The sequence below is a fragment of the Aspergillus nomiae genome, assembly GCF_001204775.2.
Source record: "Aspergillus nomiae NRRL 13137 chromosome Unknown contig00058, whole genome shotgun sequence".
In the NCBI taxonomy this organism is placed as follows: domain Eukaryota; kingdom Fungi; phylum Ascomycota; class Eurotiomycetes; order Eurotiales; family Aspergillaceae; genus Aspergillus; species Aspergillus nomiae.
In genome coordinates, this window is record NW_015378113.1 from 19,153 (window position 1) to 44,839 (window position 25,687).

Sequence of the window (25,687 nt, forward strand, 5' to 3'; positions counted from 1 at the left end):
CATGCGTAGAACAAAAGGTCTATCCGCAGGCAATGGCCGGCACTGCAGTGCTGGTTGTAATTTCTCTGGCTGCAGAAGACGCAGATGTAATGAATGAATGTTGAATTCATGGTTGAACGACGGCAGATGCCGTCATTCCGCCCCACCCAGACCGGTCCATCCGGCGACTTATTTTATGCTCCGGAGAGCAAGAAACATATACAGGAGAAATAAAACCTCATCCCCGCCCAGAGTCATATAATAAAAGTCTAAATGTGAAAGGTTTATCCCCGGGGAAAAGCGTTCATCCCCGCAACGCTTACCCGTCCAACCCCGTGGGGAGAATATCCCCCATCTCTGGACAATCCCTGACTCACTCCACCATCCTATATATTTCAATTGCAAGCGCCGATCCAGCACTGTTTACACCGCATCAAAATAAGTAAACTCATCATGCCAATCGACTGGCCACCCGCATCTATTCCCAATGAATTTGGCATCGCCACCCTCTCCCTCGGCAACTGGAGACAGCATGAACTGCAGCCCCGACTAGAAGAAGCGGCGAAAGCGGGATACAAATGGATCGACTTATTCGACGAATGCTGGGCTGCCTATCTTGAAGAACATGGTTTACCAGGGGACCAACTATGGGAGCCAACGGAAGAGAACCTACGGGTTGCGCGGAAACTAGGTGATCTGGTAAAGTCCCTGGGAATGCGGATCGCGTGCACACAGCCACTCCGAAAGATCGAGGGGATCAAGGACCCGGTCGAGCGACGCGCATCCCTAGACTTGGTCGCGAAACGGTTCCCATTCATGCGCGCATTCGATACCGACCTGGTATTCATGTGTGCCAGTATCCGGACGGACGATGGCGTGACCTCCGATTTGAAGACGGTGGCCCGGGACTTGGCAGAGTTGGGAGACATGGCTCAGGCCTTCGCCGAAGCAGATGGGGGGCCGATGCTGCGTATTGGCTATGAGGGCCTCTCGTGGGCGACAAGAAATACATGGGCGTCTACGTGGGAGGCAGTCCGGATGGCGAACCGCCTTAATGTCGGGCTTATAATTGACGCATTTAATGTTCTCGCAGTCGAGTATGCCGATCCGTATAACCCGGCCGGTCATGGACGGCTGTATTCTACGCCTGAGGAATCGGTCGATGTACTTTGCGCATCTATGGCCGGGCTGGTCGCGTCTGTTCCCGGGGACCGTATCTTTTTCTTCCAGGTCGGTGACGCTGAGCGTATGGACCCAAAGATATTCCGACCACCAACCGATCCGGACGTGCCGACTTTGCTGCCCTGGTCAAGGGGCCACCGGCTGTTTCCGTATGAATCCCAGCGAGGAGGGTATATGCCTGTCGATTTGGTCGCTGCTGCTGTGATTGCGACAGGGTACAAGGGTCCCATGTCGCTGGAGGTGTTCAATAATTCGTTGAATCAACCGGATGCAGGGGTCCCGTCGGCCCATGCTCGTCGGGGGTTCACTGGCCTTCGGAAACTGGCCGATGCTATTCCCCAGGTGCCTGCCTTTTGGGAGATGTGGCAGCAGGGCAAACACAAGTTAGCTGGCTCTGTTCTTTCTCCGCGGGCACAGCGTCTGTGAGAGTTGAGTTCCTTCGGCTTGAGATGCTATATAGTGCAGATAAGATATATCGACTAGACCACACCGGTTCCTACTGAAGAAGCCTAAGGTTGTTTGGCAACATGTGGTGGTCTGATATGAGCTATTAATAGAGTTTTATAACGCATAGAACCGATAATACATATTCACATCCGAGAATAACACATTCTTCAAAGCATACTTAGCCTAACTGACGTAACTTGAAGACAAAGGGCCAAAGTTAGGTATTGCCCAACGCAAGCACAAACTAATTCTGGATGGCCACAGGATTCGTGTTCACCTCCGATGGGTCGGAGCGTGAGCGTCAAACAAAGAAAAGACAGAGCGCCTCGTGTAACCACGTATCACATCTCTGCAAACCGGGAAAGATAATAGTTCCTTCAAAAGTCGGCTTCGGGCGACTGAGCTAAAGCTTATGGATGTACCTCCTGTTGCCGTACCCGATTTCTGGCCGGGTCTTGGGCAAGATGGTGACACAGAAGGGATTAATACGAAACATTTCCTGGTCCGATCCAGACGCGATGTGGGTATTGTCGACACTATGGATGGGGCAAATGTAGGGGGCAACTGTATGTGTCCATACCAGGTCTATGTACAAGATTTGGTTCCACAAGGCTTTTAAGCAGGAGCCCAGCCGGCTAGAAACACCATCGCTTGGATTCAGTGTTCCAACGCTGGTCTGGAGCATTCGACTTGTTCGCAAGCAGGTTCCATTCATTGCCCATAGGTAAACGTTAAATTCGCCGCGTACTAATCGCATGGTCCGAGATCGTCCTTTAGTCCCGGATTTCGGTTATGGTCGAGTGAATGCCAGTGAGTCTCTCAAGGACAAAGTAGGTTCTCGGACATGGGCCGGAACAACAAGGGCAGATCTTGGAAAGATGGTGCGGCTGATCACTTCCAAACAAGTTGCTGGGCGCATCAGCCGCATCGCGCTATCCGTGAGATCTCGTTCTGATAATATAAAAGGAAACTATGCTTGGCAGATGACTCATATTATTCGATAGAGGGCCCTTTGCCCCCATCGAGAATGCTATATGGCTGGGACCAAACATACGTAATCATGGAGTTGGAACGGCCTTCGACGGGGCAGGGCACCGACTATGTTGCCAACTAGTGATCTTGTCAAATGTCTTGCCTTGCGCAGACATGATTATCTGATCAATAGTACTGACAGCCTTTGGGTCATTCAGGACATAGAGCGTAGAGACAATGGATGCCTTACAAAAGTCGAGTCCGGGTGGTAGTCCAACGGCAGGTTCAAAGAGACCGTTATATTTGCAATGGTTATGTCTTGTATTGAGGCAGATGTTTCATCAAGGCGAACAGTGCTCGGTAAAACGGTGTTGGTCAGTGTCAGCATGCGAAGTTTCACGGCGCTTTCACTCATGGAGCCAGTGGCTGGTTGTCAGTCCTTCGCATTTGGGATGGTGTATGCGCCGCTAGTTGAATATAATATAATACTACCAAAACACCCAAAGAGCTTGAAAATTGTCAGAAGTACCATTTACTAGATAATATACATACATGCTTCGGCCAAAAGCGCCAGGCTTAAAGGCGACTGTAGAGCCGTTGAGGTTCAGTATGCTGGAAGATTTCGTGGCTCACGGTGACTTCAAACTTCTGATGTGGATTGTAGCCAGCATATACCTCGTCACTGCGATAGTACGGTTGGCCCACAGCAGTCACCGAGTGTAATGGCAGGGTGTCCCGCGTCTCGCTCGTCCCCGTCCCTCGTCGTGACATCGAGCGACTGAGTTTGGAAACTATCCTGCTGGATCCGACGTGTTCAAGGAGTGGTCTATACGTAGGTAGACAGGCAGATATAAGGTAAACCCCGGTCTCGACTTGCGTCCAAATTATCAGCTCAACAGCTACCCAGGTCCCGTCCAGAAAGGCATTGTTTCGGAAAAAGATCTGGAAGCGTATAACTGAAGTAACTAATCCTCTGAGAACCAAATCATCCCATGTCAGTAGAAGTAAAACGGTAGAGGACAAGGTGATTAATCTCACATGCTGCCTACTGCGAACGTGATTGTCAGCCCGACTTTTAAGCGTTGACTGACATTAAGTGACCACAACACTGGCATTGGAAGAAGAAGTAGGATAACATCGGTCACAATATTGGGGAAACTGGCCCAGATGTAAAGAACCTTCTTGTTGCCACAGTTGCCAGGGATAGAGCCATCCCAGTTAGCGGAGAACGGTCGACAGACGAGACTCGTGCCAACGATTGTAGCTATGGTGATGAGAACCAGGACCACCATCATGAATTTTACCATTGCTCTCATCTTCCTGGTTGGGAAGAGCTTATAATACAGTAACAGGATGGAGAACTTTGGAAGATTGACACTTCCTAAATAGAGAAACGACAGAGCGAGGAGATACTTCGCCCAGATCCTCAGACTGGCTGGGTCTTTCACCAGTAACCACGGGATATGGTGTCCGACGCCAGCGAATTTAACAGCACCTAGAGCAAGAATCAGCACCTCTGATGTAGGCCAGCCTTGGATGGCTTGGCCACGAACCTATACTGATGCCTGCCATACCCATCTGCTGAGCAAGCGCAAACAAGATCACAGCATCATCCAAGCCCCATGGTGTCCGAACCTTGTATCTAGAAATAAATCGCAGAACAACGCAGAATATCTGAAGAGGCACGAAGAGAGCAGTGAAGATCAGTAGCCGGTCTCCGATATAAACGGGGACTTCTTCAAGCGGGATATCTAAGGATCCCATTGTGGCCGCACACCGCAGTCGATGGTGCGATGAAGACGATACAAAACATGGGTTGAGGTCAGTTGAAACATAGACGGATCTACTTCACGACTAGTATGGCAGAAATCACACATGTTCGAGCTATTTATTAGGAAGCATCTCCGGGCGCATGGTGGATAAAGGCGTCGAATACGAGACAGGACCGACCTCGTTCGCTGCCGGATCCCCACCGAATCCATATAGTTGATAGGGACTATAGTATCTAACCTAAAAAGCATAAGCAAAGGCACAAGACTGCTGCCCGTCCTGCCGAGGAACAGAGCGCGATGTCACCTTGGGCACGGATCCCGCATTAGGGTCTGAATTAGCACATCCACTAAGTGTCGGGCGTGCCCATGGCGGGCCCATTGCCCCATCCAAAATGCTCACTGCAGAAGCGGTGTCGATTAGTTTATTGATTAGTGTCCTTGATCCCTACTTGCCATTCATGAACCACGCTGATAAACGGAGTCCGAGCCGGAGATCTGCAAGTAACAAGCAAACAGGGTGCATGGCTAGAGGCTGGTACCCCATGTGAATCCTGCGCTTGGATCAATTGAGCAAGTCTGTTTCATGTATAGTAGGTAGTGTAGTGCCCAAACCAATGACCTGCATGATTGAGGCGTGGAAAATTCCATGTGGGCAAAAGCCGTGTCAGTGCCGCTAAGCGAATAAACTTTTCATTCGTTTCAAGGTTTGAACTCAATGCACGATAACATCAGAAATCTGCAATGAGAGCAGCAAGTAGGCGTGGAATGACTGTCCTTGGTACTGATCTAGTGTCGGACAAATAGGGCTCAATTAGTAGGAGTCCGTCCCTTCCCCCTCAGACACCAGTATATGGTGTGCTGCAAAACAACAAAAAGGCCCACTTTCAGACTCCTTTCGCATTTTTAGTGGGATAAGTGCTGGCCAAGGGCATCTGACGCGATGAGACCAAGGATTCCTCTCAACTACTATGAAGTAATGCGCAACCAATCGTCGTGCGGTCCCACCTATCAAGGATTCATGTCTGGACACTAAGATAAAATTCTCTTCCAAGGTTTTCCACGATCGACACCACATGGAATTCAAGTCATGAGAGGGGTTGAGCTTATCCAAAAGGTTGATCGCGACCGTGCGCAAATACCGTGATCTAACGGCGCTGATCATTTCGCCATGGAAAGGGCAAATTTCGTTCTTGATTTGAAGCTCCACGCATTTGCCAATGCGTGGAGCGACCCTAGGATATCTAGCTCACGCCACCGCGTATGTTGCGCGTGATGGCGCTGGACGTGCAAGGTTGGGCTACTGAATCCAGCATGTCAATGTGATAAGGCCATAGGATGGCAATGGGAGGAGATACTGTACAATCCGAGAAACCTGTGATAACTAAGTTCAGATCCATAATGTTGACGATTGCAGTGTCGCATGCGGGACTGGTGAGCATAGTTCGGGGAATAACCGACAATTTGGTGCTGTGGCTGCACGCCGGCAAGTAAGTTTGTCCCGCAGACTTTACTGACAAAAAGTAAATTCATTGCAGATGGGAAACCATCTCCAATGCCATGAACAATTCCATAGTGTGTTGGATGTCGAAGGATCAATTTGCATGGACGAAAAGGGAAAGCCGAACACATGTGAGGGCACATGATCTCGAGGGGCGTGACCTGCCAGCCACGTGCAGCCAAGTGGGAATGTTTCTCAGGAAAGCAGATCTCTCTCTTTGTCACGGAAGAGTCGTACAAGGAAGACGGTTTCAAGGCCAAAGAAGACTTTGACGGATCAGGTTAGGTTCGACTTGTCCCAATGATCTACATTTCTGCCGGACCATGAAACAAAGACGCGGAAATTGAGCGTGGTCCAGACCTTCATATTCCATCACGCCCACCGAGCACGGAATTATCCAATTTAGTCGTCAAACCAAAGAACTTCTCGGAAAGGGGGACTGAAAACAGATTGAATGGGGAGAGGAAATGAGTTCCCGGTCGGGGACTATGTGGAAGACTGTTTTGGGGAACGATACTCTCTCCTGAGAGCTTCAGCTCTAATTTGCTTATTGTTCTTGTGCAACAATACTACCAATCTCAGCCTCACCAAGGATCCATTCAGCTCACCCTCTGGTACTTCCGAACCATGCGGAAATTAATGGTTGATCCTACAACTTCCTCTTCACCAATGGGACACCAGGAAAGAAAACCAACAGACCAGGAACAGTGAAATGAGTCCATTAAGTAATTGTTGGTGTCACTGGTCGAGGAAGAGGTCTGGAGTCTCCTTCCAGCAGTGCAGCCTTCTGGGCTAGAGATTCAATTCAACCCAATGTCTGTGCTACATGACTTAGTCCCGCTTCTAAGGAGCCATGTACCACCAACAACCAACCTATCTGTCATTACCTTAATAGATCGCCTTCACATTATCCTGGCTCAGGGAGCCAGCAGCGAGGATGGTCAGTCACGTAAGAAATGGGTCCCCACAGACATGGGAATACGATACGAACCCCGGTTACTGCAATCAGAAATCGCATTTTAAGACATCCCAGGAAACGTGCATGTCGTGGCTGAGGCCCTTGCATCGGCTGGGCCACCACCCTTCGCCCACAGTATAATAGGGCCTCATGATAATGATCAGAGGTGGTAACATTGCAGTCGGTTCACAACAACCAATGACCAAGATGGCTTCGTGGATGCAAATCTTCATCAAAATTCTCGCCTTGGGATCGGTTTTCCAAGGCGGCAGAGCAAGTCCTTCTTCTCTATTAAACGTACACCAAGGATCTGAAGGTGTTACCTATCAACTAGGTGACAGTACTTATTTTGCCAATGCAAAGCATCCGCTGGATACATTGACGATCACCTACCCCAAAGATAAAAGTCACCACGGTACTGGCGTATACATGACATTGACAGTCATCGTTGCCAACGAGAGCATCGTAACTGCTCGCTACCTCAACGACACAATTTCGAGCTATCTGGCCAATGACGACGTTTTCTCCAGAGAGTTTCTTGGTGCTATCTATCTCACCTCGTCCGCCGCCAGTGCCAGTATTAACGCCAATGGTTTGGACTATCTGGCGAGTGCCGGTGCTGAGACCATCTATGTTGACTCCAGTGTCTTCAAGATTCAGGGCGGACGAGCAATACACGTGCAGCACAACTCCGCTAAGACTGTGACACCTGGTCCATATACCGTTGTAATGTCGAAAGACAAGATCAGTCTGCTAGACACATATCGCCTATTCCCTGACGCCTACCGCGATTTTATCAGCGGTATATATCCGTCGAATGATGAGAGTGGCTCTTTCGTGCCTCTTCAATTTATGTCTTCAAGGCTCTGGGTACCGGTAGTGCCGGTGCCAAGCCGCATCCATTCGTGGGGAGACCCGCGGCCGTTGGCTGGTAAACGAGTCGCTGTGAAAGATATTTTCGATATCAAAGGAGTGCAGACATCAGCGGGAAGTCAGGCATGGACCCAGACCACGTCAGTTGCCAACCGAACGGCGCCCGCGATTCAGCGGCTGGCCGATTTGGGTGCGGTTCTCGTGGGGAAGCAAAAGTTGGCACAGTTTGCGTCCGGTGCGAATCCCTGGGATTGGACCGATGGGCAAGCTCCTTTTAACCCACGGGGTGATGGATACTTGACTTGCGCAACATCCACGTCCGGGGGAGCCTGCTCGATTGCGGCGTACGACTGGCTGGATGCGGCAATTGGAAGTGACACTGGCGTTTCAGTCCGTCGCCCAGCGGCTGTTACAGGAACCTTTGGAAACCGACCCAGTCAGGGAATGATAACGCTGGAGGGCATGCTTGCTCAGAATTGGGCAGAGGACACAGCCGGTGTACTCGGGCGGAATCCGGTCGAATGGGCGAAGTTTGCCAAGGAGTGGTATACTCCAGATCTTCACCAGCCAGAGTCGATTACTGGATTATCCCCCCTGTCGGTGCCGAACACTATGGCCTTCCCAGCCCAAATATTGTACCCAGATGAGCAATTTCCCCTTGCCAATCCCGCCGCCCAGAAGATCGTTGAAGCTTTTCTGTCAAGCATGGCAAAGGCACTCAATATGACTATCAAACACACCAATCTTAGCGCCACGCTCATCGATGCACCTATCCTCTCAGACAAGCAGGACAGCTTGGACCGTCTTCTGACGGGAACCGCTACCCTATCGTATTGGTCATCGCATGTCACCGTTGCTGACCCTCTCATGACCGAATGGTCACGTCGTTACGAAGGTCGTTTCCCTCCAGTAGATCCGCTATGGCGCAGAGAATGGTCAGACTTCAATTCCAGTGTCGTCAACCAAGCAGCATACAACCAGGCTTTACAGGAGAAACGGAAAGGGGTCGACTGGTTTGAAAGTAATGTGATGCTGGAGACGCCCCAATCTTGCTCAGAGTCATTACTAGTCTGTGATATTGGCACCGGTGGGTTGCCCAGCTTCCGCGAGAAAGCCCTTAACGAGGGGCCCAATGCGACATTCTTGGGCATGATGCCAGATGGGGCCGCGATACCTTGTTCCTTGATTTGTCCTATCTTCGGGTGAGTCCAGTTGGCATCCTGTTAATGCAGAGTTGCAAGATGAACTAATGCGTTTGCTGCAGCTGCGCCGATTTCACCATTCCCTTGGGCCAAGTGCCCTATCATTCTCCGGTGTCGAAGGTAACGGAACAGTTTCCCGTGAGTATCAATCTGATCGTACGTCGGGGATGCGACTTTGTATTATTTAATATGGTAGAGAAACTGGCGCAGGCGGGTATCATTCGGGCAGTTAAGACTGGCAGGCAGGCATTTTAGTCAAGGAGCTTCGGGCCATTTCCTGCCTGTTTGTAGTTTTATATTCTTTCTGGTGTATTATAGAGCCACTGCAGTCAAAATTAGAATTCCTGCTACATGATTATCAACATCATCTGAAGCAATCAGAGCCAGTATAACTGCCTTGGACTGCAAGTTAGTACAATAGAGGTCTCCACCCTGCCGCAAATATTTTCTACCAGCCAGTCGCTGATCGATCTGTATTGTACCAGAGAATGATCCTGTCTTGCTATAACAATATCATCCGACATCATTCCAGGACATTCGTGTCAAACACGGCTAGCCTCCTTTTGACTACGAATTTTAAGATGCCAGTTTCAGGGTAGATACTGTCAAGTGACAACAGGGCCACAAGAAATGTATAGCATACAAAGCCGCGAGTTGCCAACCCCTACTTAGAAGCCTTGAAAGAAATAACTACAGTCTGGCCACTCAGATATACTCCCACATGAAGATCAGAGAAAGGCGAAAAGACTAACTTGACTCCTGCATCCGCGCACATTTGTTAGACACACCCAGATATGGCAATTATATAATTACTAGTTTAAGTCTCTCAGTACTAATAGCATTAAATCTGCAATGTTTTCAGGGCATTATTCATCTGGATGTATATCCATGGTAGACATTAGATATCACTGTATTATCAACAGAAAGTCGCTCCAAACAAAAATTCAAACTAGTTCCACACATATCATACACATAAAATGTTTTAGTACCATCTACCAAGGACGCCCTGCCCTGTAGACAATCTTCGATATTCCTCGAGAGCTGGACTTACTGACTTAGGACGTTCGGATTCCGTCGACACCTTTGCCGTCGAGATCAACGGAGTGTTCTCCTCCGCCTTAGTCCGAATATAATAATGCTCGTCATCCTCTTCCATACCCACGAACCATTTCTCCTTAAATTGAGGTCCTTGAGGCCCGGCACCACAAGCACCCTCTAACCGCGATGTGGCCGGGCTGTTGATGGCCAGAGCGAATAGGTTCTGCGGCTCTGTGAAGTCGGTGAGCTGCCGACCCTTTTCGCTTAACAAGTAGCCGAGACACAGGATGCTGGTGACGAAAGTGAGGAACAAGACTGGAAAGAAGGCACCCTGCCATTTCTCTGTCCCGGCGGATTGGTAGTCGACGATGCTTATAGTGGCGTTGAAGTATTCGATCTCGGGTTCCGCGAGGGAGGCGTCAGAGTGATTCCAATAGGGAAGGAAGGTGGCGTTCTGCGTCCCCATAATCAAGGTATTGCCTGCCATTACTGCCAGCGCCTCCGCGAGAGATGGTAGACCGGGCTCCAGGGAGTAGTCCGAGGGGGTGAGCTGCATCAGCAGTCGGGCATTGGATGCCTTGCCGTCATTGATGCCGGCATTCAAACTCAGGGAATTCCCCCATTCTGATCCGATGTTCTTCCAATCCAAGCTCCAGTTACCATCCACTGCGTCTGGAAAGAACCGATCGAACTGCCACTTGTTATTCGGCTTTTCACAGTCCGTGATAAACTTGGCTCCACTGGCAGATGCAGTATATCGCACGGAACAACGCGGTGTCCTTTTCGCCTTCATTGAGCATAGGGCGTAGTCCACCCCCGTGGCGTTAGGAGGTTTCCCCAATACATACATTGCGTTGCCAAATGGCGCCGAATGGTTGAGGATTGTCTGATACTCGCCGGGGAGCCTGCCAAAAATGGGTGGACGCCATCCATACTTTGGTCCCCAACCGAAGATATCGTCCACAACAGTTCGATTCAGCCAGGAGTCTGGCCAGGTAGGGAGCTCCTTCTCTTGTTCTGCCCACTTCTCCACGTTGAATTTCTTCCCCGGCCACATATCATAGATCAGTGGTTTCAGTTCATTAGCTGTCATGCCCACGCACAGCACGTTGATTGCCGGACATGGAGCAGCGACGACCATGTCAAACTGACCCTCCGATGAATTTTGTGGCTGTTTAAGTCCATTGACGGGGTCCTTTGCCGCGGCGAGAACTCCAGCATGAGGCATAGCAGCCGTAACATTTAAGACCATCCGTTTATGCCGCAGCGACAACTCCGTCATGTTGCTGCGATCGATCCAACTTCCAGTCACCGTTGTATTATCGTGGATCGAACCCGAGGGAGGAAGTCGCTCTTCTAACACAGCCGACGCAGCCTGGCCGTTGGTCACCATCTTGCTCCAGCGGTTCAAGTAAGCAACGTAGTTGTGGTATGCCTGTCCGACGTGCTGTATTTGAAGACATGTTGTATTACGGTAAATTGGGTCCGCCTGGTTGAGGATCGGCGTTTCGCAGTTCAGGCCCATGTAAACTGGGTTAAAAAAGTCGGTAGAAACATTCACTCGTAAAGTTCTATCTTCTTGCGGTCCTGCAAGCAATTTGGGTGATACTGAATGATCGGGGTCAGAATCATAGACGCCACTACTGTCAACCTCAATCCCGTCTGGGCCTGTGCACTTACCCAATGCCTCCGCTGCAGTTGTATACAGCATCGCGATGATGGTCGCCGTCAGAGTCATCGCACCGAGAAAGGTCAAGGCTGAATAGCGCAATGTCTCCCAGTGAACTATCATCGACCCCGGCTGCATGATCCATGTCCGCATGCTCATGTCGGAAATGGTGATGCCGTTGGAGTCCTTCTGGAGGGCTCGTCGACTCAAGAACTGCCCCAGACAGGCGACAAAAACGGTAACGTATGCCAGTTCAATTGTCTTCGCGAACATCGCAATCAATAAGTTGGCAGTCGAGGGCGCAACATTGCCATCGACGCCGATGAAGTTTCCATATCGCGGCTTCAGACAGGCGACAAAGAAATATAACCCCGACCACACGGTCGCATATACCGCCAGCACCAGGATGGTCATGGGCACCCAGCGAAACCATCGCTGGGCGATTGTATCTCTATGAGGACATCGCACCTCGCTTTCTAGAAGGGGTGTTTTCGAGGTGTGCGACCGCGGCGTGGCCTGCTCCGAGAGGTGCGGGGAACGCGATTCTCCGCCGGGACGAGCTTCATCCAAGCCTTCAACGAAGTGGATGGATTCTGGCCTGCGTCTCACATTTTCGATTCCTAGGCCCACCGTTGTAAAGGCCTCATTGTGGGAGGCGATGTCCTGCTCGTGGTGCGAGGAAGATGTCCGCTCATAGCGGATGTAGGAACGGTCGGAGTCGGCCGGAGGGCCCGCGTCGAATGGGCTCCAAGACGTTTGTGGCCGGTCGGGCTCGGAGTGGGATAATCTTGACAACGGCGGTAGAAGGTATTCTTCTTGATTTGAAGGCATGGTACCCAGAAATCGACATATGGTGGTCAATGAAGACCGTCATCGGGGCGAGAGGAAACCCCACGCGAAACGGCCTCTCGAGTAGAATATGTATTCACTCCATCTGCAAGAAGCACACGGCTATCTCCACGGTTCTCAAGCTGCAAGTGGTACAGCTTGGAAATGAACTGGTCCAGCCTCAATTCCTTTGGCTAGGGCGTCTTCAAATCAACAGGGTCCCTTGTGGATCTTCTGCCCGAATGGCTTAGGTCTGGCTTCTTTCCACCAATAGTCCTCCTGGACGAGTCCGATGGCTGTTGGTTGCCAAGAGGCCCGTTCAATATAAATAGATTAGCGGTGTTTCCTTCGTACGACGAAAATCCCAGAAGGCTGATTTTTCTGTCCGGAATGATGGGATCAACGGTGGGCAGTTCACCTTAGGGTTGTAGTGGTCAGATGGCACGTTTGGTCGCACGCCGAGAAAGAAACCACATCAGAATGTCAGTTCAACCTCAGGATTCGTAATCTCGCCAAGTCGCAAAGTCCAAACCGGTGCGTCTGACGTGCAGGAATGGACCCCACTATTCACTAGAGCTGCCAATCCGTTCAACGTCTACCTCTTACCAGTCAGCAGCCACCTCGTAAGGCCTCGGGGTCCCGCTCGGGCGGCTCATATTGGCCTGGAACCCTACAGGCCCATTTTTGATTCAACTGGTTTAACAGTGGCCAGGACATGCTGGCTCATATCTAATATCAGCGATCAGCGACAGTAGCTATGGACATATTTTCTCTAAAGGGCAAAGCCAACCATAGTGATAGGCCATGTGACGCCTTGTCATTGCGATCTACTGTACAGCCACAAGGCAGATAGAGTGCTAGTAGGCCCCGCCACATTAGCTCCACGATTTTCCATGATCTATGGAAGCGAAGGATGGCTAGCCTGGCCTTGGACAAGGCAACCAAGCTTCACAGAAAAATAATAGTACCACAGGCGTGTTCGTGGCACGGAAACCCCGGCTCCAAGCTCAGCTGGCTTTGTCTCTATGACATGTGAGACACACCCGGCTGGAGTCATTACATCCGAAATCCATATATACAAATAAAGATCTAGGTCTAATTCTGTGTATTAAACCTAACACAACGTGCGAGGGTCACATTCTTTTTGTTGGCCGTTAGATCCCGACATCAATTCAACGTTATTGGGTAGCTCATTGGTAAAATGTTACCAACTTGGCGCACCGGCTGCAGCTCTGAGCAGTATTTTGGACTTTCAGCCTTACTCCAACTAACCAGCGCCTCGTAAGCTTCATGGTGGAGCGGTCCGAGCGTCGATAGGACAAATATCATGGATACAATAATAGTAGGCTTCTGATTTGCAGCAATGGAGAATGGAGGTTGTACTTGGGCCTACGAGGTAGTGCAGGTGGCTGCCATGCATATATTCGCATATAAAGACCCCGAGCAACTCAGAACCAAAGGTCATTAGCATCATATGACTGTTAGAAGTCCAGCAACAAGTGGGAAGATATTGTATGTAAAATACTTCCCATGCGGTTTCAGCTAACATATGCATCCTGCCGTCAATAGTTCCCTTAGGGTTAGGCATTCCCTTGTACAGAATAGGAAGCTCATCAGCCATTCAAACGGATACTGGATGAAACTAAGACATTGCACCACAACTTTCTGGTCGTTAGTCAATAATCGTGTAATACAAGCAGCCATCTATTGGTGTATGTGGCGGGGTCGGAACACAGAGATGGTTGACGAGATTATAGCCTGCTCCGCGACTAGATTATGGACATACCTCACCGGCTTCCTTGAGTAACTGAATTCAGGTTCAGAGAGAATAGAGAGGCTGAAATTACAGTTCACTCCCACGGCTGGTCCCCAACCACTGTCCTGCATGGGTAGTAGTTTATGAGGACTAGCACCTGCAAGACTACTCTTATGCTTATACTACCCTAAGGATATCAATCCAATCGTGATCTTTCCTGTGTCGCCGTTAGATTGTGATATAGCCGATACCAACTACCAACTTACCTGGTCCCTCTCTTTTGAGTCAAGGTCTGTTGCATAACACACCAGTTGTCCGGTAATGAAAGGAGACGTGGGCGGGGCGTTCATCAAAGGCAATCAGTAATAGATGGAACTGTAACCCCAGTGTTATAATAGCACGTAATGCCAATGCAAACTCACTGCGGTAGCCTGATCCTCCACACCTAGGGTGAGCTGAGACAGTCGCCGGGGTCTCCCAGGATGTATTTGTCTCACTTCCCTGGCCGGCGACAACTTGTCTTGACTAGGAGAGATGCATTTAACGAAGCATATGCGACGAGGTATGAAACGTCGATTCCTTTACTTGAGTTATCAGCCTCAGCGATAGTAGCTTCACCTCACGATTCTGCACCTACTTCTAGACTCTCGGGGGTTCTTGATGTACTGAAACATATCAATCCATACTAGTTTGACAACCAAAGACGTAGCTTCCATGTATATGCCAAGATTTGAGGAGAACAACTGGTCAATATTCTCACTCCTGACCCCATATCCTTTCGAGAGCGTTGTTTAGTGAAATGCGAGCTTTTGGATCCGTGTTTGTTAGGTCATCGCCAATAGATTGTAACTTTTCGCCAAATCTACTGGTGCCCATTTTCCTGGCCATAGCCAAAAGTAGCTTTCCATAAGCCCAACAGTCTGTAGCGACGCGTGTGTCGAATGACGTGCTAGCAGGAACCGTTTCAATGCTTCTTTGAATGATATTTTGCATCTCTGGCGAGAGCCATTCCAATTCATACCCACCAGTTCCACTGATATCGATAAGGATGGCATTCTTATTCGCGTCAAGGACGACATTCGATGGTTTGATGTCAAGATGAGTCCGTCGCTGTGTATGCAATATTTCCAATGACCTCCCAGTCTGTATTGCCCACCGTCTTAGCAATAAATCATCTAGGTCTCCATTCTCCGATAAAACTTGCTCAAGAGAGCCTTCAGAATAGTATTCAAGGAGGAATCATGTGATAACTGGTGAGGAGATTGTTGATGGACGGGTCTTATACGGATTATCAGATATAACAAGCCCGATTAGTTGTGCAATGTTCGGCTGTCCGCGAAATTGTGCGAGGGCGGTAATCTCGTTGATGATATGTTGTGTGTCTCCTGGTACATAGAGAGGGCGGTCGATCTTTTTGTATGCAAACTGTTTCTGCTTGAAACGGACTTTCGAGACAGTTGGGGCGATGATCTCATCGTCTTCTAGATCACCAGCCTTAAAGATAGATAGATGTTGAGCTTGGTCTAGAATGGGGTATATAACTCTCCCTGGGTCTTCTTCAATCTGGGTGGACTTCATTCCAATCGTGGAATGGCTTGAGTTCCAGCTCGTGAGATGAAGCAACCGACTTTTGGGTCATCTCGTCGGATGAAAGGAAGAGGTTTGACTCGCGTTTGTGAATGTCCAAAGTCGAGAGATGAATTAAATGAGAAAAGAGAAAGGGGAGAGTGCTCATGAAATAGATACGCAGGATCAGGGGCCACCACTCGACATATCTTTCCTCAGGTTCAGCCTATCCTAGGTTACATAGTAGTTGCCATGCTTACACTTATTGACCAATGGCGATACAAAGACCAGTTTGGTGCATATGTGCTCACTAGGTTATCTGTCGCAAGCCCTTTCGGCTGACAGTACTGGTACCAGGAGTAGTTTTCCAGTGAGGGATACGAAGACTGGATACACAGAACAAAGAGAATCCCAGTGGCCCTCTCAGAGAACAATCAATGTCAGTTGGGGTTCGATATCATGGTGTTTTCGCCGCCTTAACACTGTACTTGCTGCTTTAACCAACGTGATTTCTCCCTTCACCCTACATTTAACAGAAAGAATGACAAGAACTTTCCTGGGATTGTCCAGCACGGTTCAGTCTTTAATCCAGTGAAATTTCTGACATGATCCAAAGTTTCTCGTTTTTTTCCGAGGGAAAAGTATTGTGTATCATTCTGTTGAAAGCTGAATCGGTCTAGCTACGGTGCTTGACTCGATGAGGCATAGCTTGTGGTCACCGTTCACCATCAAGATAACTCGTTTTTCCTTTTCGGGTCCACGATCCCTTAATCTCAGTGATCGCCCTACTCTGCGCTATCCATGAGCGATCTGGCATTCTTTCCCACTGCTCTTGATCGATGCCAATATGTCCTCTGTCTTGAGTAGTCCAATCAGGCCGCTGAGATCAAGACTCGGGTGTAAAACTTGCAAGTAAGTGCTTACTTTCTTTTCATCGGCAGGGTATGAGTATTGAGTACGTTCTAGAATTCGAAGAGTCAAATGTGGCGAAGAGAAACCAAACTGTGTGCGATGCACCAGTACAGGCCGTAAGTGCGAGTACGAAGGCACAATTCCCGGCACCTTCTCCTCCACGCCTTGCACGACTTCAATACAGGACCACCCACTTTCATTGCTGCCCAATACTGTGTGGCGTGAGCGTCGTGCCTTTGCCTACTACTTCCAGCAGGCTGCTGTGTCCCTCGGTGGTGGACTGGATGTTCATTTCTGGCGGTCTATTGTTCCGCAAGTCTGTCGAAGTGAACCGGGCGTATGGGATGCCATCATCGCACTTAGTGACCTGTTTGAGAGTCCCGCGCAGGACCCTCGTTCTCCCAGTCCGAAGCGCCGAGACGCGTTAAGCTGGTATTCACGATCGGTGTCTGCTGTCCGTCAGCGAATTCAGCGAGGTGACATAGATATTTTTGCCGGACTAATAACCTGTGTTCTCTTTATCAGCATTGAAGCCATCCAGGGAAATGAGCAGGAGGCCTTGCAGCTGTATGGTCAGGGTGTGCATCTCATTCGCACGCTGCGCGCTCAAATAGCGTGTGGGGTTGTGTCAGCAACCAAAGCTTCCTTGTTAGAGGATGTTATCGTCCCAATATTCGTCCGTCTCGGAGTAATTGCTCTCACTATTGCTCATCTTCCAGTGAGTGGTCTACTGCTAGACAATGATCCTACACTAGTGCAGGAATTTACCTCCCTCAAGTCCGCTCGGGAGGCCATCGCTCTCCTAAGCACTGAGATCCAGCTCTTTGAGCGCACTTGCATTGAGCATCGACACGAGTCTCATTCCTCCAATATGCACCCAGAATTGATGGACCGACAAATGGTCCTGTCACGCAGGTTAAAGGGCTGGCATACTGCCTTTACCGTCCTCATTGAAGGTCTACACGCGAAAGGTGTTCTATCACAGCAACAGATTGGCACAGGTGCCCTTCTTTTAACCTACTATGAGATGTCATTTGTTATACTTGCAACCTGCATATCCTCATCACACATGGTATATGACGCTTACGCGGCAAATTTCCAAAATATAGTTGAACAGTCTAGCATTGCTATCAATGCATTAGCACGATCGGACGGCACACAACCGCCGTTTACGTTTGAAATGAACGCCGGTTTTCCGCTTTGGTTCACCTGCCTCAGATGCCGGGAACCCAAGATCCGACGCATGGCACTAGCTCTGTTTCGTCGAGGACCTCAAGCTCAGGGTTTCTACAACTCCGCCGGAGCAGCAGCCCTGGGTGAAAGAGTCATGATGCTAGAAGAAGCGTTGGCAGCTAGAGCAAATCAGGGTAAAGCCGAGTCTCTAAGACAGGAATCAACCAATTCAGCTATTGAAAATAAGGCCTATAATCTAGACCATGATACCGACGTTTCCAAGGCCGATTCTAGTTGTCTCCCTGTTTCTCAAGACTCTGAACTCGCAGTGTTTGTTCCGGAAGAAGCACGTCTCGGACCCATTGGTATCTTTCGGTCACAAGATGGATTTCCGCCAGGAACGAAGGAGGAAGACGTCGCGAAGTGGAACCAAAGGCGCGACCAGACCTTTTTGCGGTTCTCACGGAACGAGTATGATCAAACGAGCGACACCTGGCGTGTTGTTCATGACTATGTTCCTATTGATAATTGATTAGAGCATGAACGATCGTGATGTGTATCGCATAGTGGCCAAGAAGATGGTAGCATGACCGGGCAACAAAGCGATCACTTATCACCTGGCCTTTACGGTCAAGGGATATCCTATTTCAGCTGCAATGAGACATACAAACCTGCATATGGTATTTCTACCACTGTGGGTGCCAGGGCCAATACGTGCTGACTGTGAGCCCGGGCTACCCTGCATGTGCTATGAGTCTCGAAAAACACATCGACTATCTTGGCTTAAAAGCAAGGTAGGTATCTCTTGCCTAGACCTGTTGATGTATCGAGTCTCAACCAGAAAATGCACCGTGCATACAACATCCAGCTATCCTAGACAACTTGCATCTTGAGTGATCTTGCCAGTTCAGGCCGTCATCATATAGCGAATATCCGCAGACGATTCCCAAAATGTCAGCTACAATGCCTAAGGCCGAGTCAATGCGCTCTACAATCAGCGGATCGACTAGTTTATCTTTGCGCTTGTGCAAAGGCAAGGCCATGACGCTTATCTCGCAAATAATCAGCACGTTTAATACAAGGCCATCTCCACCAGCCATGGCACTGTTATTTGTAATATGCCCTGCGGACCCTGGTCAGCTGGGGCATGGCTGCATAGGTCCGCTTCTCTGTATGTAGCCAGAGTGCTAGCTTGGGACAGTTGCAAACCGAACCGCAGGTGCCATTGAATGGGAAGAGGAGTCAAGGGCAGCTCGATGGAATGATGCACATGTAGGGGTACTCTAACATCTGTCCCTGGTCGCATATATAGAGATAGACGGTCGTCGCTTTGCATAGAAGCTCCCTCAGCCATTGTCTAGACGTGTCTTGCCTATCTCAAGCTCATCGAATATACCTTCAACATCAAGATGGCCAGCGGAATCCCCGTTCACCTTCCGTGGCCCTATCACCATGGCCGCACCCACCGAACTGGAGGATGGTTGACAGAAAACCCCGACACGGTCGTCAGCTTCGTTCGAAAGGTCGCTCTCGAAGAGGCCAAAGCGAAGCTCCCCCTCCACCCCATCATCCAAAAGTTCCAAGAAGCCGTCGACGGTTGCCCAGATCTCCGCATGTTTGCGTCCGCAATGCTCACCGAAGTGCCCGACAAGCCCCCATACATTAACGACCCAACTGGCACCAAACAGGTTCGGGACTTTGACCACCTTCTCCATCTATTCAACTACACGATGCAGAAGGTCGCACCGCAGTGGAATATCAACGAGTACAACGTGGGCCTTATTGGTACTCCTTTCAACGCAGTGCTGGACTGGCCCATGGCTACCCCGAGCGGATACGCGTTCTTCCTACGCAAGGAAGTCAACTTCCATATGAAGAGGATTCTAGATTACTGGAGAGATTGTTTCCTGTCTACATCCGCTTCCACAAATGTCCTAACCGAGGAACCAAACGGGTGGCTGTCGGAGGAAGCCCGCAAAGTAATCGAAGACGAGACCAATCTCGATCCAAACCACCGATACAGCTTCGAGGAATTGTTCGGACACAGCAGGGCGGACGGCAAGCACTGGGGCTTCAAGTCCTGGGACGACTTCTTCACCCGCAAATTCGCCGATTACGACAAGCTTCGGCCTGTCTATGCCACCGACGACGACTCCTGGGTAGTCAGCGCCTGTGAATCGAAGCCCTTCGCACTCCAAACCCACGTGAAAGCCTACGATGCCTTCTGGTTGAAGGGTCAGCCCTACTCCGTGTACGAGATGCTAGAAAAGGAAGAGGAGGCCGAGCAATTCGTCGACGGAACCGTCTATCAAGCCTTCTTGAGCGCCACATCGTACCACCGTTGGCATTCGCCCGTCAACGGGATCATCAAGAAAGTGAAGCTGATCCACGGGACCATGTTCTCCGAACCAACCATTACCGGGTTCATGAACCCCGAAGGCCCCGACCCGGCTGCCCCAGACAGGGCGCAGGGCTATATTACGCATGTCGCGACGCGAGCCCTCATCTTCATTGAAGCGCCGGAGCCGGTCGGGCTCATTTGCGTCGTCACGGTGGGTATGGCGGATGTCTCAACCTGTGATGTTACCGTTACGCAGGGTGATACCGTGTCCAAGGGCCAGGAGATCGGCATGTTCCATCATGGCGGATCAACACACTGTCTGCTGTTTCGGAAGGGCGTCAATCTCACCTGGGTGACGGATGCGTTTCCCGGTGTGAGTAGTAAGAATCTGCCCGTGCGGGGTGCTCTGGTGCATGTCTCGACTGCAGACACGCAAGTGGGAGATGGTTTACATGGATTTCCGGAGCGTCGTCATGGCTATGGCGATCGGTATGGCCGAGGATACAGGGGCAATTATGGACATGGCGGTTACATTAAGGGTGGTTATCTTGGGTACCACTAGGTTAAAATGGAATTCAGAGATGTCGAAGAAGCCTATCACCCCTGGTGGTTGGAAATAAGTATTGATGTAGCTCTGGGGTATGAATTAGACTACGATTGCATCAGGGGAACACAGCAACTTGAGGCATTCTTCATTTTGTATCTGTTTATAGATCCTCGTCGTCGAACAACATAGTATCTCGCTACTTTCGGGTTTTCCCCTTTTTTTCTTCTTTTGGTATTAGCTTTGAGGGTCTCCCTGTATCCGATAACAGCAAACAGTAGAGCGCGTCTTGCGCAAAGTCAGCCTCCACTCTACATTGACGCCGTTCAAGCAATGATAGGCAACAAGCCCAGCTTCCAGACCCCTGGTGAGAAATGTATCACGGACTGCCTTGGATCCAAACAGCCAGTGTGGCGAGGGTTGTGTAAACCATGAAGACGAAACCAAGCGACATCATAGCAATGTCTCCCCGTTTCTCCCACGGAGATTCCGCCACGCCTTTCCAATGCAGGTACGCTGGATAGATATATACCAGCGGAACACACGCAAACGACCCGATGATGGATACAAACTTGTCCAAGTCACCCGCACCAACGGAGGATATAAATCCGCAGCAGAGAACGAGGAACATTCGAAAGATATTCTTCTTCCATTTGATCGACGGGTCGCCTTTCCCAGACTTGTGCCCGAAGAGTTTGCCCTCCATGATTCGGGTAGCTGGAAACAGCTGGATTGGAGCCCCAACGAGGACGGCGAGCGAATACAGAAATTGGATCGTGTTGACGAGTCGGTCTGTCTGGGGGAAATTGCTGAAGATCTCTGTCTGAGTTCGGTTACCGAACGTAGCATACGACAATGCACCGACTGCTGTGAAGAGTATGGTGATGATCGCCATGACGATGTATAGGAGGCGGTCGAAATGCTGCGGCTCTCTCATGGACGATTGGATCGGCAACACGAGACCGATTCCTTCGAAGGTGAATATCGACGAACCAATGGTCAGAGTGAATGACTGCGGGTTGAATAGCTCGACGGTTGGGTCTGCTCCCGGTCGCTTTATGAGAGTCGCAATGTCATACCAGTAGATGTATCCAAGTCCCAGGAGAATGAACACATCAGAAAGCAGCGCTGCCGGGCCCAGCTTAGAGATGTTTCGAATCCATGCCAGAGGAATGAGCACCAGCAATTGGAGTAAGATCAAACCGCCCGTCGATATATCAGTCGCCATAGCCTTCAGGAAGGCCTGCATATTCTCGGCGGTGAAGATGAAGCACGTGCACACGAAGCCCATCTGAGAGATGGTGATGGATGAGAGGATCAAGGACCGGAGACGGGATCCTGCAATCCGCTCCCCAATTTCGCCATAACCCCCACCATATTGTCGGCGACACTGGAGGAGAAGGTGAAAGCATACGGTGGTGATCAGCGCAACCGTCACTAGGGTAATTGAGGAAAATAAAATCCCTCCGTTGCGGAACGCTTTGGGCAAGAAAATAATCCCCGTGCCAACGAAGGCCTTCAGCAGCGTAAAAAAGGTCTTCATATTAGACGCGTCGCCTGGACGGCCGACTCGTGAACGCCGCCGGGTCCTCTGTATCAAGGGGGTTCGCTCCCATGGCAATGTCCTACTCTCCCGGTCTTCGCTAACCACGGAGTCTTCCTCAGTCTCTGCTAAATCCTCGCCAGCAAAATTACCATATAGATCGAGGAAATCGAGAAAGGACGTCGTCACCCCCGGATAATCAAAATTGCCGTTCTTGTGGTGTTGCACGAAATGGCGACGGAAGCTGCCCGGCTCCATAGCAGCAACGCCCTCTTCTATTGCATCTTCGGGCTGCCTTGGGGGAAAGGAAAAGCTTGCGGCCCGTTTATCTATCTTCGCCAGCTTCGACTTGGCGTCGATCCGGTAAAGGTCACGGTGTATGTCGCCGCCTTGTAGTAGGAGAGAGGACTGCGGCTCCGGGGTGTCCTCCGCATCTCCGCTAGCCGTTTCTGACGGAGCAAAGCTCTCCTCCTGCAGTGAGGCTGTGAACTGGGGGTTGAGATGCTGGGCCAGGATAGCGTCGCGGCCCTCAGCGTCCTGGTCTCGCGGCGTGGAGCTAAGGTTCTGGTCGGACATGATGAAGCTGGGTGGTTACACGGTTTGTAGAATGAGCGGCGGATCGAGGAATTTCCAGGAACCGACGCGGGGGAGACTAGTCACATTCTGCTGAATGCGAATAGAGGGAGAAAACCTTTCTTTTCGGGTCGACCAAGAAGAATATAGAACAAAAGGGACGTCAGAAGACGACGTCACTCTGCAGTCTCGACGGAATCACTGCGGTCACATGACGGGCGATCCGACACAAACAACAAAAACAGCCTTTGGGACTCCATCCCGCTAGACCACTTCGAGGCTAGAGCAGCACACCGCCTCGTCCGGGTCTGTCATTGGTTGAAGCCAGTTTGCATCTATTGCACCCTTGCATAGGGACAGTGCGATGAACATCCATCCAGAGTCAACAACCTCACGGAGTTCCTTTTCTTTCGTCTACATTTCCTTGTTCAGTCAAGCTCTTTAGTTCTTTTGTTAACTTACGAAATGTGGGGCAATAGTATATATATTTCTGGCGGCATTGATCCGCAACGGGCACCTTTGAATATACAAGAATACGAAAAATATATTTCAAAATAATGATGTGATCATAGACATTCGGTCAACCATGAAACCCCCTTCAATTACCCGCAAAACCCGCCTTTTACACATCTTCCGCACCTAAGCGTGGTAGGACGCCATGATAAAGAGAGTCACGCCACTGAATATGACCATATTGCAGTTCATTGATTGCGCAGTGACATGCCACGTGACTGGCAAAGAACTAAGCACGAAAATGACGGCTAAGACGAATTGAAATGATAGCATTGAAGGCTACGGCTGAACCGATGATAATCAGTAAGAGGAGCGACATGATAACAAGGCTAAGGTATAAACATCGAGTGGGGTGGTGAAGCTAGGGCTTTTTTGTTATAGATCAGAATGTGAACAAGACAACGTGATCTTGTTCACCTCTCTTATAGTCCCTTGTTCATTTATGAGAAAATCAAAAGTGAGAATACAAACCTGGCACAAAAGTCCCGAAAATGGGAGACCTTGGTCCGAGGGAAGATATAGATCTGCCGCGATGTCGTCGCAGCATTGCTGATGACCGCATAGAATGCATGGCTATGGGCAGCGTACGATATAGGGGAATGAGTACACGAAAAGGAATCCTCCAACACCAATATACATAACCCCAATGAGTGAGGAAGCAAGAGCTTTATTCTTTCAGTTTACCAACCTCGGCTCTCTGACCATGGGGTTGGCTCCTTCAGGAGTGTCGTCACGGCCTTCCAGCAGTTTGAATCCAAATTTTCGATACAGTCCAATTCCTTGATCACTGGAGGCTATGTAAACTGCGGCCCCGTTGCGGTCAGCGAGATCACATCCCCACTGCACCAACAGGGAAGCGGCACCTCTTCGTTGATGTTGAGGATCTGTGCACAGCATGTCTAAGTCTATACAACATAGTTAGAACGAACGTACGCCAGTCAAAGGGGCTTAACTACAGTAATGCTTTCGTCCCTGCATCAAGTTCCTACGCTGATTCTCGTTTCCTCCGAAATATTGGGTGCAGAGCTCGGCATTTGACTCTGGATGCCATGGCGGAAATCGCTCGCCACATTCATCCGGCTGCAGGTCCCATTTTGCGTATGCAATGATATCGCTGGGGTGCGCGGCATCTACTATCTTGATATACTTTTGATATGGTCTGTTCGCAAGGTCATGGTAATGGGCTTCATTCCACCACGTGCGCACGCCGGGGGTATCGGGAATCAATGCCAGGTTGTGTGGCGTACCGAATGCGCGAAACCAAACATCGGTGATCTTGGGGATGTCGTCTGGACCAACCTCCCTGAGTTGGAGAGTCGACTGATTTGCCATTTTCTCGAAGATTTAATGAGCCTTCCAGAGGCAGAGAAGCTGCGATAACCGCTACGCGGGTCTAATCCTTATATGAACACGACCGTGCAATTCTCTCCACCGTCCTTGGTCCATTCGCAAAGACAGCAGGGAATCCCTGGTCGATCCACCGATGGGAGGTCCCTTCACCACTCATTGTCGTTACCCAAAGTCAATGATGTCAGGAACGACGCTTTAACTTTCGACGCCAGCTGGTAGAGACTTTAAGCCATTCCCATCTTGTGGTTGAGCCTCCCGAGAGGTCCGCTTCTGAACACTATTTCAAGTTGTTCCTACCTGGCGATCTTGAATCACCGACGTGGTGATCAGGACTCTTGTTAGTTTCTACGCCTCCTTCACATTGTACCGTCACAGTGGGAAAGGAATCCTGATGGCAAGTTGATCTGTCTTTGTGAAGCGTCTCCTAACTACCTAAGCGGTGTTGCTACAGCCCCGTTCCTTTGCCGTGGTGATTTTATGTTATGTTTTGCACAGGGTTCTCGGCGTTCAATAGCCTGAATTAACACATGCCGGTAGTTTTTTTGTGAGGTTGATTGTTGCCTCTGTTTAGTCGTTCTACAGCTTTGGCAAATGAATAGGTTTTATTTAAAAGCCACCAAAAACATCGCCGTACACGAGAAAGACCGTGGAAGGAGTGGGCCAAGCTTAAACACTGAGGCCAAGCTTTCAGAAGCTTTAATTTGTGGGTTCGACGGGATAGTCAGCCTGGGGAAATAAGAGCTTGGAAATAGCTGCTAGATTTGCGTGGTACAACTCCTGATTAACCTCCGATCAAAACCTAGAGAGGTCAGAGCCTATCCAAGCATCCTGGTTGGAGTAAGAAACTATCATGAGGAACACGCGTTACCTGATTGAGATATGCGTGTTTGATCATCCTGGTCAATAGCCTAGTATGCTGATAATAATTTGCCCAATTTGCCCTTGGTTGGTTCTGATACTAACATGTCTACTAGTTTTCAAACCTATGTCCCACAGCC

The 25,687-nt window shown here is 49.9% G+C and overlaps 8 protein-coding genes across 8 annotated transcripts; 4 read left to right on the top strand and 4 right to left on the bottom strand.

The window, feature by feature from the left end:
• Positions 1-432: 432 nt before the first annotated feature.
• Positions 433-1,587, top strand: ANOM_004572 (sugar phosphate isomerase/epimerase family protein; the record flags this gene model as incomplete). Its single annotated transcript, XM_015549829.1, has 1 exon — positions 433-1,587. One exon carries the CDS (start codon positions 433-435, stop codon positions 1,585-1,587), a length of 1,155 nt encoding a protein of 384 aa, XP_015409148.1.
• Positions 1,588-3,156: 1,569 nt separating this feature from the next.
• On the bottom strand, positions 3,157-4,344 carry ANOM_004573 (uncharacterized protein; the record flags this gene model as incomplete). The annotated part of the gene is made up of 3 exons (XM_015549830.1): positions 3,157-3,553; positions 3,619-4,075; positions 4,134-4,344. 3 exons carry the CDS (start codon positions 4,342-4,344, stop codon positions 3,157-3,159), a joined length of 1,065 nt encoding a protein of 354 aa, XP_015409147.1.
• Positions 4,345-7,006: 2,662 nt separating this feature from the next.
• Positions 7,007-9,138, top strand: ANOM_004574 (amidase family protein; the record flags this gene model as incomplete). The annotated part of the gene is made up of 2 exons (XM_015549831.1): positions 7,007-8,883; positions 8,946-9,138. 2 exons carry the CDS (start codon positions 7,007-7,009, stop codon positions 9,136-9,138), a joined length of 2,070 nt encoding a protein of 689 aa, XP_015409138.1.
• Positions 9,139-9,865: 727 nt separating this feature from the next.
• ANOM_004575 (uncharacterized protein) lies at positions 9,866-12,421 on the bottom strand (the record flags this gene model as incomplete). Its single annotated transcript, XM_015549832.1, has 1 exon — positions 9,866-12,421. One exon carries the CDS (start codon positions 12,419-12,421, stop codon positions 9,866-9,868), a length of 2,556 nt encoding a protein of 851 aa, XP_015409146.1.
• Positions 12,422-16,684: 4,263 nt separating this feature from the next.
• Positions 16,685-18,357, top strand: ANOM_004576 (uncharacterized protein; the record flags this gene model as incomplete). The annotated part of the gene is made up of 2 exons (XM_015549833.1): positions 16,685-16,768; positions 16,837-18,357. 2 exons carry the CDS (start codon positions 16,685-16,687, stop codon positions 18,355-18,357), a joined length of 1,605 nt encoding a protein of 534 aa, XP_015409145.1.
• An 877-nt stretch (positions 18,358-19,234) lies between these two features.
• Positions 19,235-20,728, top strand: ANOM_004577 (phosphatidylserine decarboxylase family protein; the record flags this gene model as incomplete). Its single annotated transcript, XM_015549834.1, has 1 exon — positions 19,235-20,728. One exon carries the CDS (start codon positions 19,235-19,237, stop codon positions 20,726-20,728), a length of 1,494 nt encoding a protein of 497 aa, XP_015409144.1.
• Positions 20,729-21,089: 361 nt separating this feature from the next.
• Positions 21,090-22,829, bottom strand: ANOM_004578 (putative amino acid transporter; the record flags this gene model as incomplete). The annotated part of the gene is made up of 1 exon (XM_015549835.1): positions 21,090-22,829. One exon carries the CDS (start codon positions 22,827-22,829, stop codon positions 21,090-21,092), a length of 1,740 nt encoding a protein of 579 aa, XP_015409137.1.
• Positions 22,830-24,014: 1,185 nt separating this feature from the next.
• On the bottom strand, positions 24,015-24,671 carry ANOM_004579 (GNAT family N-acetyltransferase; the record flags this gene model as incomplete). The annotated part of the gene is made up of 2 exons (XM_015549836.1): positions 24,015-24,244; positions 24,293-24,671. The coding sequence occupies 2 exons, from the start codon at positions 24,669-24,671 to the stop codon at positions 24,015-24,017; spliced, it is 609 nt and encodes a 202-aa protein (XP_015409127.1).
• Positions 24,672-25,687: the final 1,016 nt, after the last annotated feature.